Source organism: Ammospiza caudacuta, chromosome 1, assembly GCF_027887145.1.
Source record: "Ammospiza caudacuta isolate bAmmCau1 chromosome 1, bAmmCau1.pri, whole genome shotgun sequence".
Classification (NCBI taxonomy): domain Eukaryota; kingdom Metazoa; phylum Chordata; class Aves; order Passeriformes; family Passerellidae; genus Ammospiza; species Ammospiza caudacuta.
Window position 1 is genome coordinate 143,800,159 of NC_080593.1, and position 19,946 is coordinate 143,820,104.

A 19,946-nucleotide genomic window follows, 5' to 3' on the forward strand; every position below is an offset into this window, starting at 1 on the left:
TTAGTTTTATGTGCTTGTCACAACAACCATTCAGTAAAGTAAATATATGTTGTTATTTTGTTCTGTAAAGTATTTTTAGTAAATCCTCAGTGCCTCTTTTATTGAATGACTAATACATTTTGGTACATCTGAATTACATCTATACTGAGTCATTTAATTTTGTAATGGCATATTTAAATGTTTAAGTCTCTACAAAAATTAAATATTGTAAAAGTAAATATTGTAAAAACTCCTAACATTTGGTTCTAGGAGTTTGTGCCTGTATCACCACAAACCTCTGCTAAGGGGAAGAATTCCTGTGACCTGGACTTGATAACTAACAGGATTCTGTATTGCAGAAACTTTTTGGGAAAGCATTCATGAGCCAGTATGTCTTTGCACAGCCAATTTTTTTTTTATCAGTTTTTCATCTGCTTGCTGTGTAATGTTGCATTTAACATTTCACAATAGGTGTTGCGGTCTTAGTTTTTCCTAACTCAGTGTTCACCCAACATTTCTAAAATTTTCCCATATCTCAGAATATATTTACTTCACATTTTGAAACTCAGGCTTTGTTTATGGGGGAGGTTTTGCCAGTAACAGAATTAAAATAGTTATATCAGTGTTCTTTGCAGTCTTGCTTTTCTCGTAAGTGTTTGTGTTCTTTGGTTTTGGGTTTTTTTTTGGTAGGACTCTCCTTTATTTTGTTTTTTTTTTTTTTTTTAATTCTCATAGAGGACATGTAAGCTGAAATAAAAAGAATCTGCAAGTTTTATACTGGGATAACTGTAAAATAATTGCTTGTGTAGACCTTCGTTGAATTATTTTGTCGTGTGCACTACTTCTTGAAGTACTTTTTCCCTAGTCTGATGTTTTTCTCTAATCAGCTTACAATGCCCTTATATTCCTTGAACAAATGCCTGTTTTGCCAGGCTCTCCTTATTTTGAAACACCTTGCAAGCTTTCACTTGTGCATCATTATGCTGGATTTGTAATCTGTGTTTCTCCTGATGTGTGGTTGATACCGTGTCTTTGCTTTTGTGCCAGCTCCATCGTTTACTCCGTGAGCTCTTTAGGGCAGAGAGCTGCTCATCACCTCATGTGCTTGCTGCAGTGCATACCATATTTTTAGACTCTGAGGAGTGATCATCAATCATTGTGAAATATCAATATCCTTTTATTCAGCAATCTATGAATACTGCTTGAGGCTTCTCATTGCCTTCTTCAGGCAAGGAATCAAAGCTAAGAACCACAGAAAAAGTTGGTTTTGTACTTGCACAACGGGGTTGTATGGTGAGAAAGGGTTTGAAAAGGAACACCTGCCACCACCAAACAAAAAAACCACCAAGTTTTCACCACTGAAAAAGAGAGCTGGGACTGTATAGGAGAAGAATGGGAGATATTTGTAGTGGTAATTCTGACATGAAAATAACTTTCTGCTCTGTAAGTATTTGTATGTAAAATACAGAGAGCAGGATTTTCAAAAGTGCTTACATGATGTAAGAAACAAAATGAGAAACTGAATCCACAGCTGAATGGTTAGGCAATAATCTGGGATGTGGGAGAGTCAGGTTCAAATACTTGCTGCAATTATCTTTTAATTAGTTATACAAAGTGGAACAACTTCAAACAGGAGAGATCGAGATGTCTTACCCCTGAATACCCAATAGCCTATGGGCTAGGACAGCTAATATGGGATGAGCAGAGATTTGAAAACGGGTCACTCACCTTACTGATGACTGTTTTAACCACTGAGATATTAAATCTGATAGTATGTGGATTTCTCTCATCATTGTTTATGAGGAAGGATTTGTCTGGCTTAAGCAACTGACTAAAAGAAAGGATTTGTGGAGGAGGCACCCATTGCCATTAGAGGAGTAGAACTCCCTGTCTCTTAGACAGTCTGCTTTGATAGCTGGCTTTTGTGATTCCTGTTTTTTTGACACTGACTTTCTCCATCTATTTTATACAAAGTCTGAATGTCTAATTTAGGGAGGAGATTTCTTTGGATAGCCAGATCTCTAAAGCTTCAGACTACAGTTTGCATCTTTGCAAAGACAAGATAGTCTTTCTGTGCATTTAGTTAGCCATCTGTGACAAAGCAGGGAGTTACAATAGTGCAACAGACCAAACAGAAGGATGCAAAGAGTTTAAGCAAGGCTGACATATTAAATAGCAGACATAAAGACATTACATATTGTTAAAATGTATTTACTGCTAAAGGAGGAAGCCATGCTAATATACTAATTACATCATCTTGAGACTGATAATTATCTCTGCAGGATTTCATGAGTCCGCATCCACTTGATTTGTCCTAATTCAGAGTCTTGTCATCCTCATCTGCAATCTCTCGCCCAGATGGAGCATGGAAATCGACACAAGCGTTCCTAATATGCAAATAGAGATCTGCAGTTCCACTTCAAAGTGGCAGCTTCTCAAGTGGGAGTTTTAATTATTCCATTTTGAGTTAGTGACTCTGCAAAAGAGTGGTTTTTTTTCTTCTGCCAGTGAGTTGGGTGTTCTTTTTTTTTTTCCCAGATTTGTTACCCAGGTTTGCAGTAGGCATGTCTTATTCTGTCATGCAAACAATGAAATGGTTGACCAGTTAATGATGCATTTGTTTACTGATTGCAATCCATAACTTCCTTGAGGAGTTGTTTGTCCTGTTCTTCTTGGGTTCTTTTGCATGTAGTATTTTATATAACAAGATGAGATTCCTCATTGCTCGTTACAGGAATTGTGTCATGAACTTGACGAACAAGGTCACATATCTACTGCCCTGTATTTTTCAGAGGTGAGCTGTGTCTCCTGTCAAAACTAAAATCCCTTGAACTAGAGAATGGGCTGCTGAGGTTGGAGAAGAAGAGAAATTAATGAAGCAATAAATGTTATAATCACACTCTATGGCACGGCAGAAGACAAAAACTAAGGGTAATGGGATTGTCCCCCTGCACTGGTGAGGCCACATCTCAAGTACTGTGTCCAGTTCTAGGTCTTGCAATTGTGGAAGGACTTTGAGGTGCTGGAGCAAGTCCAGAGAAGGACAGGGGAGCTGGTGAAGGGTCTGGAGAGTAAGTCATATGAGGAGTGGCTGAAGGAGCTGGGAGTGTTCAGCCTGGAGAAAAGGAGGCTGAGAGGGAGCCTTACCACTCTCTACAACTCTCTGAAAGGAGGCTGTAGCCAGATGGTGGTTGGCCTCTTCTCGTGGGCAACCAAAGACATGGTTGCCCATGTCCAAGAGGACTTGGCCTCAAACTGTGCCAAGGAAGGTTCAGGTTGAATATTAGGAAGAATTTCTTCACTGGAAGGGTGGTTAAGCCTTAGAATAGGCTGCCCAGGGAGGATTCACCATCCCTGGAAGTGTTCAAGAAACAAGTGGATGTGGCACTTTGTGCCACGATCTAGTTTGACATGGTGATTGTCAGGAGTTGGACTTGATCTTGGAGGTCTTTTTCAACCTTAATGATGGGAATTGATGGAATTGATAATATGATGGGAATTGATAATAGTTATATTGATGGGAATTGATAATAGTTATACTACAGGCACTGACCAAAATATAAAGTGATTGGCTGAGATATAGCTGAAATTTCATCTGATTGCAAATAACTACTGGGTAGAATCAGATTAAGTATTTTACTGTGACATGTACTCATAAGGAAGATTCCTGTTGAAGTGTGAGATGCAATTACAAGGTTAATTACTTATACTGAGTTATACTGTTCCACTTTGGATGGTGTATTTTCACTTTATAATGAGCTGAACTTTAAGAGGTCACTGACAGTAAGGAAACTGTGCAGCAGAAGCACTCCGAGCAAAATAATCCTGGGTACCAGTGGGTGCACTTGGGAGGGAAAGCACTGCAAGACCCCATGAGAGGTCAGTGTAAACTGCTGCTCTTGTGAGCCTGCTGACCCCTGTGTGCAACCTGCATCTGTGTCTGCTCCCTAAATCCTTTGCCAGTGACTCAGCAGGTGTTCAGTGAGAATGTAATATATAGAAGGAAGAATGGAGGCATCCCGTAATTAGGGCTAGTAATAAGACAGGAATCAGTTTAGCATGTGATAGACAGAGTCAGAGAAATGAAGGAAAAGCAAGTTTGATAGGGTTATAAGAAGGAAAGTGCAGTACTAAAAACTGTGATGAATGGTGATGAGATGAGTGTCAAAAGAATGTAAAAAGGGAAAGCAATGTTATATGAGAAAGAGGAAGAACAAGTTCAAAACCTAAATATAAGAAGGCTGTAAATTCAGGAAGATGTAGGGAGAAGTTCAAATGGCAGGAGAGGTGTTACTAAGAGAATTGGCTAGCATAGGGCTGGTGCTAGCAGCCTGAAAGAACTTGGAGAACAAATGTAATAGCCTTGTAGAAACTGAGAAATAAGACAAAAAAATCTATCTATTGGATTTAAAAATAACAGAAAGAAAATATCTGCAGGCACAAACTGATAAGTTTGAGAAAAAAATTACTTTTTAATGCTTATAAATCTTATGGTAAATGACAGTTTCTAATCATGGACAGCATAAAATTTCTGTGAGTATCAGACAGCATAAAGAGAATGTTTTTTGATAGTCAAAAAAGTACTGATTTTTTTTTTCAGTATTATGTCCAAACTTGTAGTGGTGGGGCTTCCTGTGTCAGTAAGTTCTTGGAGAGACAAAGAAGATTTCTACTCTTAACATCTTTTCTTGTCAGCAAAAGCAGTATTAGGAAAAGTGTACTTAAATTCAAGGCTAAGCGTTTTAATTTATTTTCCTTTTACAAACAGCACTTCAACAGTGTATCTGGAGAGTACTCCACTTGGGAATTGTTCTGGTTCATGCTCCTGTTTTTCCTATTGCCCTGCAGACTTTCAGGCAGAACTGTTTCCTTCAGCCTTAGAATTGCAGATGTGGACTCTTTGTTTCCTGTTTCTTCTCACCCTGCTGTCACATTTTGAAGACATGAGTAAATTGCCATTGCAGTCACACAGTCTCATTTACAGAAATTCTTATTTTAAATATGAACTATTTAGAAATTAGAGTTGGATTTTAATTACTTCCAACAACAAAGCAAGGGCTTGTGTGTAATGGGGGAGCCTATACATGCTAGGGAGCTGGAATATGATTTAATTTCTAGTCGTAACTTTAAACCTGGTTTGATAATTTGCATTTAGCTTTTTAAAAAGGCATTGTGTATGAATTGCAAGAGAGTTGCAAAACAAATATCCCTGAATTTTTAAAAACTCTTCTTCTGCGCTTCCTATTCTAGAGTCAGCTACCAGATTTCATCCAGTCCACTTTACAGTCAGGTATTGCTATTGCTACTGTTGTGCTTAGTTGCAGTTTTTGACACTGCTCACGGTTTTTCAGGTTCCCTTTATTGTGGAGAGTATGAAGCAAGGTGGCTTTGAACCAAGATGCAGATACTGATGTAATGACCTATAACAAAAAAAGTGTTCAGGTTTTGTCAAAGTTCTGAGGACCCAGTTTGGAGGCTCAGTACAGAAGGGATGTGCTGAAATCAGGAAGTTTGGCTGAGTCATGCAGGACACACAGCTGGCACAGAAACAATCAGCTGTGAAAGCATTTGTTGGCGTCATAATAAAGGAAAATGATCTAAACCAAGGATTTTGAAGCAGATTTAAAGATATATTCCCAAATGTATGTTAGGAGCTTTCCTCCAGTAGGAGGACCAAGAGAGAGAGAGTGTAAATGCATTTGTTTTGAAAATCAAACAGGTAGAGTGACAGAGACTGGCATCATCAGTTATCTGATGGCACAAATCAGCCACTTGATACTGTGATAGATAACAGGGAAGGTGTGGATAGACTCTAAGGATTTTGGAAGGTCAATGGGAAAGATGTGTAGGGTGGTTATGTAAACAAGATTAATCCAGGCTGCCACACTGCACACCTCCTCTTTGCAAAAACTGGTAACTACAGAGGAACAGCAACATGATCTGGCATACTAGGAGCAAAGGCTAAGTTGAAATGCCCGTTTTCTGGTCCAGTTCTTTTTCTGAAGCTAAATTACAAATATGGACCTATAAGCAAAGAGGAGGAAAATAATTGCAGTTGAAAACAGCCTTCTCTGCCTGCCTGCAGGGAACCTGTAAAAATTAGGGAATGGGGATATCCTGTTACACCTATGTAGCATAAAGGGTATGTTACCATTTCAGAGTGTGCAGTGCAAGGGAAATAATCACTCAAGCATGTACTAGGAGGGCACATAGTGTTTGGCAAGACAAGGGAAGAGGTGCAAGCTGTCACCCAGAACTGGTAAATCAAGAAGGATAAGACTGGAAGTAAGGCCTGGGATTTAGTGGCTAACAACTCCATTGAGGGCTGTCCCAATAGGAAGCTGGATAAGTAAACATCACTAATATGAATGGAAGAATTGTGGTATGTAGAAAGGCTCAAAGGAGAGTTGTCTCCCCAGCATTTGCAGTAAAGTGCAAAATAAAAGGCAATTCTGCCACCACCCACAGACTGGGACAAGTAAGGTATTTGTACCTACTGAGTATAAGTAAGGTTGGTATTCCCAGTTTAAAAGGAAATTGGGAGGCTCAGTACAGTTGCACTTGTTGGGTTTTTTGCTTGTTTTTCTTAGTGCAGCCCTGTGCTATCACTGAATTCACTGCTCTGTGTTAAAGGTGGAGCTCACTCTAATGGAATTCTTGCCATCCTGATCTGTATATTAATAAAGATATATTAATTTGATGGGTCTAGGCTTCAAGTTTCAACGAGGATTTGTGTTTTTCAACTAATGTCAATTCGAATGAAGCATGAGTCTGTTCTTAAGATATCTTATGGCTGTTTCTTGAAAGTATAAAGGTTACATTTACTGCTAATGAAAAATGATAACATGACTCACATTGCTGTTTTGGAGACTATGAAGAAGAAATGCTGTCAGGGCTGAAGAACTTTTTGAGGACAAGAATTTCATCAGATGAATGAAAAAAAAAACCCAAGAGGGGTAAAAATTGAAAAAGCTTGCCTGACTTTCACTGGAGGTACACCCAGAGAATATGGAAAACATCCCTCTGGAAAAATAACAGATTTTAACAATGGTTACTGTATGAAGGTCTTTGAAGGACAAGTCACACTTTATATTTATACAGCAATAAGCTACACATCTGGCATAAATCACTGTTTTGTTGGAAATAAACAAACTGAAGATAAAATGGAACTGTTCTTGTTTTAGGATTTAGCCCTTTATTTCCATTCCGTAGAAAACATAGGTTTTACTGATCTTAGTCAAACAAGCAGAGCCATACAAGAGTAAACAGGTTGTTAATCCAAAATCACCTTAGGGCCTTCTTCTGCTCCCACTGAAATCAATGTCTAAATTCCCATCAGTTTGAGTGGGATATTAAAGGAAGAAAAATAGCTCTAATATCCATGTTAATGTATTTGCTAAATATGAGAATTCATCAGCAGCTTGGTAAACTGGTTCAGCAGCCTGATGCATTTGCTGAATCAACCTTGCCAAAACAGATGCACCATCTGCCTCACAGTTTCTAAAACACTGCTAAAACAAAGAAACATTTTTATAAGAATGAAATTGTAAGTTGGTTTTGCTGTTACGTGCCTTCATCTGTGCTCAGGCAAAACTACTTAGCACAAAATGCTATGTATCTCTAGTGCACCAAAATGAATTTTCATATAAACTCTGTTTATGGCAGAACTTTCAGGTGTGAGGAGAAGAAGATAGCCTTGCTCCTTCACCATGTCTTGAACCCTAATACTGTGTATGAATTGCAAGAGAGTTGCAAAAAAAATATCCCTGAATTTTTAAAAACTCTTCTTGTGTGCTTCCTATTCCAGAATCAGCTACCAGATTTCATCCAGTCCACTTTACAGTTAGGTATTGCTATTGCTACTATTGTGCTTACTTGCAGTTTTTGACATTGCTCACAGTTTTTCAGGTTTCCTTTATTGTGGAGAGTATGAAGCAAGGTGGCTTTGAACTAAGATGCAGACACTAATGCCAACTGTGTAGCATTTCCAAAGCAAAGTTTTTGCTTTGTCATATTCATACTTCATATGTAGAATAAAACATACAGAAAACAAAAAGAAGACAGACTTCTGTTTTGTTAAAGTCATTAAGAATATTTAGTGCAACCCTTACAGCAAATGACAGGCTTCAGAAATGCTGAAAAGATTAAGGTGCTAAATATCCTTGAGCTTTCTTCAGTTTGGTACCTTGGGAAAACCACATCTTTAATACTCACATTTACTGCTGGTTTTGTGAGCCATTTTTCTGTTTTTGGTAACAGGTAGTTTTAATACTGGTATTTCAATAAAATCCTTTTTTGTTGCTTATATTTACCCCTTTGCATTTTGAAAAGCATTGCACAAAGGGTCTTGGGGAGAAACAAAAGGGTGTTCACCATCTTCTCTCTGCCATAGTCAGTAACTGGGGTAAATACAAATGGGTGGATTTTTTTCAGTTAAAATATGTGGAGTAGAGCATTTTGCTTGAGGTGAAACTTCTAACATATGGGAACCCCAAGAGATGCTGTTCAGACTGTAAACTTTGCACTCATACAGGCAGTTTTGTTTCTTCACCTGGTGCTCATTTACATTAATCCCACCCTATATATATGTTTCCTTTCTAAACAGGAGACAGAAAGCAGCCAGGGTGGCCCAAGTCCATTAACAGCCTTACTGAAATGACTGTCAGGAGTTGAGAGAGTTTGCTTGGATGCACCCCAGTACCCTGGAAGCAGTGTGTGCCTCTCAGTGCTTACCTTCTTTTTATGGGTTGAACGTGTGCAGCTGTGTTTAAAGTAGGGGAAGGAAACTGTGGAAGGTACAGGCAATTTTATTTTGGGGACACCCTAGCTACAACCACTTCATTGATGTGCTGTTTTGGAACCACGGCAACCCTGCCTCACCTTCATACTGTTACTTAGCAGTATGTGGGATATTTGAATCCTGCTGACAGTGATTTTCTGTTGTGCTGGACTGGTTTATTGAGGCAGAATGTGTCATAAGTGTGGGTCAGCCCTTACAAATCTGCCTCTGTTGGTATTTCACAATAGTCTGCAAAGGTGTTGCTCAACTGGAGTCCCAGCCCTGCAGCCATGATGTACAGAGGTGTTGAATCTCCTGAATCAGATGTGGGCCCTTAGGCAATCCTGGCTGCACCTGAGCTGTGCTCAAACTGCAGCTCCTGCTGCTCAATGATGAGATACTTTTTGACTGTCCTTGCAGATGTTTCCAAGTGCAGTGTTTTATTTGTGCATCAACAAATGATCTGATATTTGCTAAGGGTTTGTATCTAGCCATTGAAGAATAATAAATGACTGTTTAGGTTGAGCTGAAATTTTGCAGCCTGATTCAGTTACAGTGGTGACTCACTTAGAGTTGGTTCTCACATGATTCACAAAGTGTATGGGTGACTCAACCCACAAATTTACTTAGCTCCCATGTTATTTTCCCTCTCAGTGAAAAAAAATTGGTTATAATAAATAATCACAGCAAACTTTGACTTACCCTGAGGTAAAATAAATATGTGTGTTGAAAGGCTGCATATTTGTAATAATAAATTATTTAGTGAGGTAAGGATGAAATAATAGGATGTAGGAATTGTTAGACAAGAAAGAAAGGTGACATGCATTTCTGTTTGCTTTTGTTGCATAGCAGAGATAAATAAAGGAAGAATATCTAGTTTCTCTATGATATGAGATGCTCAGAGAGGCTGTTTTGACATTCTTACTTTTATTTTCAGCCAATTCTTGGCATTTGTTCTCTGAAATAAGCAGATTTAGATATGTCCATGTCTGGTTCAGACATTTTGAAGTTATGTCAGTTCAGAAAATGTGAAGTTTCCAGGTTCTGAACTGGCTTTTTGTAGGATGTGGTAGGCTGGCACACCTGTTCCTGAAGGACCTGGAGTTGGCTGTCTGAAAAATCAATTGAGTTCCTTAACAAAATCAAATTGACAAAGGTAAGAAATTAGGTCCCAGCAGGAACTATAAGAAGTTTTTCCTTAAAAGATGCAGCTGCTGTCAGTGTTTGATAACCAAATGCAGAGGCACGTGGCTGTAGTGTAAATACAGTATAAATTAATTTGACTTTGGAGTTAGGTGGAAACATCACCATATCCTTTTTTGCGCTGTCCCAAAAGAATATAAATATCTAAATAACTGCATACCTCTGAGCTTTATAGCACTGAGTGACTAATCACCCTCCCTTTCATAAATGAAACAACAAAGAATCTGGAAAATGAAGAAATTCTGCCCTGTCAGCTGACTTTTAAAAGTCTTTTGAAAAGTTCATTAACAAGCAGGAATGTTTCTATACCTCACAAGACTCAAATGTCAGTAATATCTATAAATTAAACTTCAGAAGTCCATATTTTGCAGGAATTAAATTAGAGGGAACAAAAAATGCATGGTTTGAAAGACTCTGGTGAGAATTCTGAATTCTATGAAAAGACAGTTCTTTTGTAGATTGTGTCACAGATTTGAGGAAACTGCAACATAGTTCAGGTATGGCAAGAAATTTCTGAGAGATAAAATGGATGGTAGTGGCAAGCTTCCAAATACCAGGGACATAAAAGATAGCCCTGAGAAAGAGTACCTTGGAACAGTGACAGGATAAAAATATGCAGCTAGAGGACTTCTGTGCTAGAGAGAGAAGAACAAAAAGGCTAAAAAATAACCATGGTGTGTCACATGCTGAACCACTGCAATGCAAAGACCAGCGGAGCATTTCTGTGACAGGCAGAATGCTGTTCTTTTATCACAAGGTTTGCCAAGCAGCCACAAGCTGTTTCAGCCCTCTTTATAGAGAGTGAACCAAATGCACATGTTAATCTGAACTTTCCCTCAGCTAAAGGAGAAGGTAAAAGGATGGCTTTGTGCTCAAAGCACAGAACTGGGATTTATTTATTCTGGGTTCTGCCGCAGTCTCCTTGTGCAACCTTAGGCCAGGTTATTGATCTCCAAATGCCACAGCCTCTCCATTTGTAAAATACATGGTACATGTCACAATGGGTGTTTGAGGCTAATTTCTTTAATGTTTGTGAAGTGTTTTGGGACTGGGCAGGACAATTATTAAATGCTGCAGTGCAGCATGCAGGGTTATGCTAATTAGTCATTTTTAGACACTGATCCCTTGCTGTATGGAGACTAATACCACAAACTGGTCCAATTTTAGTCTATGCTACCTTTGACCTTACTCGTTCTGCGATTGGTCTGGAAAAGAATAATTTATTTTTGACTTGGTGGTTATGGTAATTGATGAAATAAAAATACCTCAGACTGTCCCTTGGAATACCCTGCATTTACTCTTCCCTTAGGCTCTCCAAGCTGGCCTTTCAAAAAGTCTGATTTTTGGAGGCATAGTTTTAACAGTTTAGGCATAGAATAGACACACTCCCAGTGGAAGAATCCCTGAGAGGAAGGTGTATCCTTACAGACAGTTATTGGCAGAAGACATGTCATGAAGTGGGTCATTCCGTACTGCCTGTCAAGCACAGAAACCATTTTGCACGTATGGCTCTGACCAGGTGGTGTGCTGTGACGCCATGAGTAAATGGATCTTTTGATAGTTTAACTACAGCTGTTTTCCTAAACAATTATGTGTTTAGTGTTTGCAAATGTGTTTTCTTATCAGGACTGCTGGTAGATCATGTATGTATATGTATGTTATATATAACACGTCTGTTTTCCTTGTTGCTGACCCCCATGTAAAAACCCATGTGGTTCTTTGCTGCTATGGCACAGCAGATGCTTTTGCTTTTTCTGTTGCTGTAAACAAGATGTTGTGACTGATACTTCTTTCCACCATATGTCCCGAACACTCCCAGTTCATCCTTACATGTAATTTCCAGGATGCTTTGTAGGGTGTGTATGCCTCCACCCCATTTCAAAATCGATGTAGCTCTCAATGGATTGACTAATGGCTGCAAGGTGTTACTTAGCATGCTGGTTTTGGCTGACAGTGCTGCTAAACCAACAGTTTGCTTAACGTGTCTTTCATGGTTCTCATGTGAAGTAACTTATTCTGAGGAACTGAACATGTCAGTGACTTCAGGTCTGCTGGCAAGCATTTATTTGAGTTGCTGCTGAGACCAAGAAGGAGCTTGACCCCAGCTTGGTGCCCTGAACACTGATAATTTTGCCTTGTCCCTTTAGCCATACCCTGTGTTTGTATTGCCCTCAGACATTTTGTTATGCTGATCCCATCATTCCTATATCCATCAGGAATCTGTAGAGTAGGAGTGGGTGGGTGGCAAGAGCTAAAGAAAACTGTAATGAACCTGTAAAGGTGTTGTGCTGATGTAGTGTGTAAGATGTTGTAATTCTGTCCCACTGTGAGGATCCAGGACTGATGGGACATTTTCTTTCATTTGTTTTCTTTTATGTTGTTGTGTAGACCATTCTCAACCCTCTTCTAACCCTCTCTTAGGCATAGGATATGCAGCACCAAAGAGAAATTGCTTGTGCAGAGCAAAATGTATTTGCTTGTTATTATAGTGGGTGGACATGCCTAACCTGTGATGTGTTGACCTTCTAGAAGGTCTACCTGGCATTTCAGTAATAGCATATGTGTGGTACAGTACTGAGTGTGGTCAGGAATGGTGTCTCTACCAATCATTTTAATGAAAGCAATCATGTGGAAGTGAACAGAAACTGAATTTAAATTGTAAACATGAAAGAAAAACTACAAGAAAGTGCATTCTTTGAGCATCTCTCACATCTGACTCTAGGTTTCTGTATGAGGTGGTTGTCTGAGCCTTTGTCACATGAGCTGCATTGCTGGGCTGTCCCCACAATCTAGTAATGTGTTGCTATTGGGAATTTAGCTGGTGTGAATGACTTTTTTTTTCTCTCCATAGCTGGTGGAATTGTTCATGTTGCCCTTAGCAAATAGCAGGCTACTCTTACTTTAACAGACCTATGGCAGCAAGCTGTGTGATTAGTTGGGTGCTGAGATTAGTTGGGTGCTGAGGGAGAGCTTTATGTAAGCATTCTCTTGAGGTTGGTGAGATGTCTTCATGCAAATTTTTGTAGCTCCACAGCGGCACAGACAAAGTTTATTTGTGTGCATACAACCATAAGACTGTCCTGAGCTAGAAGAGAGACATAAAGGCCATCAAGTCCAGCTCCTGGCCCTGTCCAGGACACCCCAAGAATCCCACCATGTGTCTGAGGGCATTGTTCAAATGCTTCTTGAACTCTGTCAGGCTCAGCGTTGTGACCACTCCCCTGGGAGCCTGTTCTGGTGCCTGGCCAGCCTCTGGGTGAAGAACCTTTCCCTAATACCCAACCTGAATCCTCCTGACACAGCTTTATGCTGTTCCTTTGGGTCCTGTTGCTGGCCACCAAAAAGCAGAGGTTGGTACTTGCCCCTGCACTTCCCCTCGTGGGGAGGCTGCAGACTGCAGTGAGGTTCTCCCCTTAGTCTCCTCTTCTCTGGGCTGACCTCAGCCATTTCTCATACAGCTCCTCCTCTAAGCTGTTTAACATCTTCATGGCCCCCCTTTGGGTGCTCACTAACAGATTTATATCTTTCTTACATTGTGGTGCCCAAAAATGCACACAGCACTTGAGGTGAGGTAGCACCAGCACAGAGTGATGTAATGCACCCTCTCAAACATATGTTCTTTTTGGTAGCATAATGCTGTAAGTTACAGTTCCTGCCTTTTTTCCCTGCTCATATGTGTAAAGTCTTTTAATTCTGGAAGTTGGAGTTGAGAACCACTGTTTGAACTAACATTGAGTGTGCCCTTCTTTTCACCTCTCAGTCTGAGGGTATGATTGAAGATGTTATGTTGATGCATATCTGCTCTCAAATCTTCCATGAGTCAAGAAAAAGATAAAGAGATCCTGATGTAACTCTATCAATGTGTAATGTGGTCCCTGTGGAGAGGAAAAGATTATTGACATTGTCTTTACTGCTGATGGATGCCTGTGATGAATGTCCACATAATTTATTTTACTCTTAGTGTCAGTCTCAGCAACTTAGAAGCACTTCAGGGTTATTTTTAGTATACACAGCTGCATCTTCTATATGTCTACAGTGCTCTCATTTGTCATGAGGGCAGATCTTAGTGGTGGGCTATTTGGACTATTCTTGTGTGTGTCTACATGTTACTTTTATGTTAAAGAGAGAATGTTGGTAAAACCAGTGTGATGCTGCAAAAAGAATATGTTTGCACTACATGAGTCCAGATCAAAGCATTCTTTTATAATGTCTTGCATTTTAAATGAATTTGGATTTAGTAAGCGCCTTTTTGTTCTTGAATACACTTGATAGCCAAGTTTCTTCTCCAGCTGAGTACTGAACAATGCTGGTTGGAGTTGTGATAGGTCTTCTGTTGCAGCAGTGTGCTGTGATGCTGGCACAGGCAAACCATTTGAGTGTGAATGATTGTCCTCACTGCACTGGGCACAGGATGCTCTCTTTTCCTTTGCTACTTTGGTCAGGTTTCATGGGATAAGAACTCTACATTCCTGCCTGGCTCCTGCAGCAGTCCAAGCATCTCTGATGACATGCTGTTGGTCTTTCATAGTCACTGTTCTCCTTTGGTACCAAAGTCTTACTGAGTCTTTCCCTTTTACAGCTGGATGTTGGGGTAGGTGATCTTTTATCTCCAGGTGCCTTTGAAAACTTCATGCTATCACCTGGCAGTGCATGTTTTTTTCTTATTTTTCTTCTTGCCACAACTTGTGTCTGCTGAAAGTAAATGTGCCAAACTGAGTTTGCTCTTGGAAGAAGTAATGGTTCTATGGAGTACTTTGCTTTGCTGAAGCAATAGTAAAGTTTGGCTCTTTTTCATCTTACGTATCTGCTAAGTCCATTTTTTAATTTATTTGACTCCTGAAACAAAATATATTCTGTAGGATTTCCAAGGTCTCTGTAAACTTTTAAACCTGTAAATGATTTGATGAAGTGGACTGGTTTTTTTTTGTTTTTTTTTTCTCAGTTTGTTCCTTTTTTCCTGTCTTTCACAACGAATAGTGTCATGGTCTGGTGAAGGGCAGAATTTAGTGTGTGTGGTAGGGGAAGAGTGGCTCAGCAGAAATGGTGCTTACCTCCTTTTTTTCAGATTGTCATGTTTTGACATGAAGTAGCTTTTTTTCTGGTTCAGAAAATGCTTAGCATTAAGGATTTGACAGATGTCCACCTTCTTTCTGACTTGGTGCTGTTGCTGATCCTCATTGCACAGCACAGTCCCTACCACAGTCCCTGAGCTAGTTCTTATGAAGAACTGTCAAAGTTTTCACTTCACTAGAATTTAATGTTGCCTTGAGAAACAGAGAACTCCAATTATTGATTCTAGGGAGTTCCCAATGTGCTTTTTGCATTCTTAGAATATCTTAATATTGCCTATGTGATGACTTCCCTTTTCTGGGTATTTATTCTTCAGATCATTCCAGATGTATTTGCTGTAAGTAAGTACTTTTCAAAAAACTGTGTTTTTGCCTGCTTGTGTGGCTTAATACTTCTTGTTCACATAGCACAAATAAATTGAGGTGGTTTCCTTTCACATTAGCTGTACGTTCTTGCTGGTGTTATCACACTAATCTTGCATGTAGATTATGGGATTCTGTAAACCTGATTCCAAAGTGATGAGATTGGAGGTTTTTGCAAAACTCTTAAAAGTTATTTTGGATTTCTGTTATCTTCTTGCTTTCTGGACAGAGTTGTAGACTTTGGTTTCATTCTCGTCAAGTGTTACGCTGGTTCCTATTAACATGTTTACCTTCACCACTCACAGAGATAAATTTGACTACAAGGTTCAATTTTCCCTTTTGCTACTGTGAGAAATACCCAGAAAATGAGTTAAATGACACTGAGAATCTAATATCTACATTTCATACTTACTTTTGCTGAAATGAGTTACTTGGAGTTTATGGCTTCAGAGCAGGAAGCCTAACTGTAGTCAAAAGAAACTGAGATTATGCTAATGAAGTTTTGCTTGATGTCTTCTGCTTTGTATTAAAATGTATCATAATGAATACATTTTATTTCTTCTTCCCTACAGGTAAAACAAGAAAAACCAGAAAATTTACCAGATTTAGAAAACTTGGCGCAAGAAAAATTCCTTGAAATGGAGAGCATGAACAGTGACTCAGATTTACAAAGGAATGAAAAATATATGCATTTTAAGGATCAGCTTAAGGAGATGAAGAAACAATGTAAGTCTGATTTTTTAAACATGATTCTTTGAATGCTAAGCAGTAAAATCTGACTAACTGCCCTGAAATACAAAACTGCCACTTATGGCTCAAACTGATGTGAGTATTCTTAAAAACTTAAAAACTTACCTTAATTGATGTCTGTGTAGAAAAAAAACAGTGTACTTACCTTGATAGTTTTATTTAGACTCCTACAGCTCCTGCTGTGTTTGAACACAAATATAATGAAAACCACTTTTTTTTTGGTAAGGTGGGCTTTTTCATTTGAAGACCTTTTGCATTTATTTTCTTAACTGATAGGATCTCCTAAAAGGATTAGGTAAGCTGTTTTCATTTGTCACTTAAACAAATTGCTCCTGTTTCACAACATAGGATGTGTTGCAACACTAAGAAGACCTTTGCTTTAATGGTAGAACTGTATTGTTGGAAAATGCTTACTGTACGTGTTCTCAGGTTTACAGCTTCTGTGCACGCACCATCCAACACTGCAGATTACTAAAATCCATTTTTCCAAATTCATAGAATTTTTCAAGTATTAGAATTTTAAGTTATTTGTGCTTAAATTACCAGTAAAGTTGAAGAGTTAACAGTTTGGTTATTTATGCAAAACAACAAAATTTTCTACTTTTATTGCCCTACACATATAGCAGTCATTAAAATATTACTCTGATTACTGGTGCTGGGAAAGTTCATGGGCTCTGACACTGTTTGTGTTGCTCTTCCCTAATCATCATGATTATGTTCTGAAATCATATTATTCTGCTTGCTGTCCCTTGACCCCTTGACCCCTGTACCTATCCCCTCCCATCTTACAATTTGATTTCAACATAAACTGGTATCTCAGGAACTTCAGGAGTCATAGATTAATGATTTATACCATTGGAAAATGATATTCTGGGTGCTCTCCTGTAGCTATCCTTGAATTCTGGGTTTTTTTGAAGCCCTATCCAAAACCCAAAGAAACCAGTGGAAAGAATTTTCCCACTGGACTTTGGGTTGCTTCTCTATAGAGATTTATAGGACATGGTTGACAAGGTGAATTTCAGATCTGGTATCTCAAGACTCCTTAGGATTAGAGCTTGAAGGCTTAATATATTTGTTTTCCATCTTTATGCATTTTAGCACTGATCTCTGAGTTTAATAAAGCTCTTGGCACTACTCTCAGAATGAACATACCAAGTTGCAGACCACAAAACAGTGTAATTTTCACTCCCTGCAAAACCATAAAATTACTACTGCCCCACCATTATGTTGTAATTTCTAATTTCCAGGTGTTTGTAACTAAGAAGATAAAAATCTTGATAACAGACTTTGGATTTACTTTCTATCTTGTAATTGCCTGAGGAGGGGGTGTATGCTCAAGTGATAGATTCAGTTCAAGCTGTGGGATGAAGTTCTAACTGGCTGACCTGTTGAAAAAAAAAAACAAATTAAATAAACACAATAGAAAATATTCTTTAAAAAAATGAGGATATCATTCTGCTACTGCTGCCTGAAATCCAGATTTGTCTTATTAAATGGTTCACTTGCAATACCAGCTGAGCTGAAGATTAATAAAATCTTTAAAAGATATTACTAGTTTCCATAAGCTGGTGATTTTCCTTAAAACATCCTATATGTACATATGGTTTTGGTGAGGTCGTTTTGTAAGAAGAAATTAAGGTCATCCTGTTAAATTTTCAGCACTCATGCTTAAGCCAAGCTATCTCTGTATTCTTTACCTTCTCCTGTATGAGTTGTGATTTCAAAAGCATGAGTTCTGCAATTCTGGCCTCATCTCAACAGCACAATATAATGTGTCTGCAGATTTTGGGACACACTTGAAAACTGCTGGATGTGAATTACATGTATGAATAACTTCATCAACAACTGCTGGTTAATACTTTGTTTTCAAGTATTAGCCTTGCCAGGTGCAACTTATTTCACAATTCCTGGCTTTTTTTGAGAACACATACACTATTGAGGTTCAGTTTTTAGCTTTTTTCTGGAATTTAGTTTTATTGCTCAGTTAGATAAAACATAAAAACTCCTGCCAGGTTTTGTCAGAGGGGCTTTGCTTTCCTGTTTTGTTTTGGTTTTTATTTTTTGTTTGCTTGGTTGGGTTTTTTTTGTTCCAATTTTTTCTCTCTCAAAGGAGCAGACAGGGTAGATACTAAAATGATTTGCTTTCTAGGATGAGTTACCATTAATGATTATGTATCTTTTATGCAAAGTTTGACATCTGTATTCTAGAACAGCTGAGCAAGGAAATAATATATTCTTGCATTGTTTTGCTATTTAGAAATTAACTGAGATTTGACAGAAAAAACTTTCTCAACGCAGTTTTTAGGTATGGTGCAAAGTGTGAAGCAGTTAAATACAACTTTTACTAACAGAAAATTAAGGTAATACATTTTCTCTATATTTTTCTCTGCCACCATGATGAAAGGAAGGTGCAGGGTTGTTCCCTGTCCCCTGACAGGTGACAGGCAGTGCCATAGGTTGCTCTAATTCTCCTGGAGGAGAATGGTGCCCTGTCACCTTCCGCTTGTCTTCCCTTGGCAGTTCTGTGGGAAGGAGACCTTCTTAGCTTTGAACTTCAGCAGCAGCCAAGGTGCAGAAATGAAATTGGGCAAGTACATCTCTGTGGCAGTAAGGATGAGATCATGCCTCAGAGCAGTTTCTGTTCTGCTCATCGTTCAGACAGTTTTCAGACATTTTCTCTCAATCTGTGAGCCTTTATTATGCAGCTACTTTAGCTGGGGTTTGTGAAGTGATGAAAAATCTTCACCTCTGATATGTGTCAAAACACTGTCAGACGGGTTTTATGTGAACAGCAAGTGATTTTTCTGAAGTCTGTTTTCAGAACTATCTTAGTTTCCTAAATTCCCACTTCTTATTTTTAATGGAAAACAGTTTCATTTTTCTACTCAAACCTTCTTAGACTGTAAGCAGTAGGAAAGAGTGTTGGTTTATTTTTCCTTTTTTTAACTATTTCTGGTACCCCCAAGTGGCTACATTGTTTTTTCCAAATAACTGAGTACTTGGAGGAGTATTCACTAAATTTGGTAATACCAGAAAGTTCAAAATGACTGCATGTGTGGTAAAGAATATTTTTTGTGTCCTTAATACTACATGACTGGTGCTGTCCTTAGACGTAAGGGTCCCAGATCTGCAAAGTGCTTAGTGATCTCCTTTTGATTAAGTGAAATGCTTAAGCAAGTTGCATAAATTAAATTTTATGAGTAGATCCTTTGAAATGATTCACTTCCTTATTGGAGCATGACCACAGTACAGAGCCTTGCAGGAGTGAGCCCATAGGAACAAAACCATGCAGGAATTGTAACTTTGCATTTTCTGTCTTCTGTAAGTTTAAAATCCCACCTTCTGTTTGAACTTGTATTACTAAGTCTTTTTATTTCATGCCAGAATATATATATACAAATATTTATACACATACATATACACATATCAAAGGCACCTATCTTCTGGCAGAAAGTATGAGAAATTTTGTCTTCACAGAATGAAATTAAGAGCTGTCTTTATTCTCCATGCATCAGTTTAAATGTTTGATATTCTGTGTGGAGAGCTAATCAGAAGGTATAATCTGTGCTCCTGTGACCCTAGCTGCCACTAGTGTATTTGCTGAAGGTTATTTAGTGTCACGTTTGGTGCACAAAGGATGACAGATTTCATAGCCCTTTTGTAGCAGCTGATAACGTGCACTTTGGAATCCTTGATAACTGCAGGTTCTGCAAACACACAACAGATGCATGCTTCAGTAGTGATTTTGTGGAGAATGATAAGATTTGAGTGAATGACAATATTGCTGGTTTTGCCAAACAGTT

The 19,946-nt window shown here is 38.7% G+C and overlaps 1 protein-coding gene across 1 annotated transcript in view; it reads left to right on the top strand.

The window, feature by feature from the left end:
• Nucleotides 1–19,946, top strand: part of NSMCE2 (NSE2 (MMS21) homolog, SMC5-SMC6 complex SUMO ligase) — a 126,599-nt gene that overhangs the window by 44,306 nt on the left and 62,347 nt on the right. Inside the window, exon 4 of the mRNA XM_058816458.1 lies at nucleotides 15,966–16,119. Coding sequence (XP_058672441.1) covers nucleotides 15,966–16,119 — 154 coding nt within the window. The remainder of the gene's footprint in view (nucleotides 1–15,965; nucleotides 16,120–19,946) is intronic.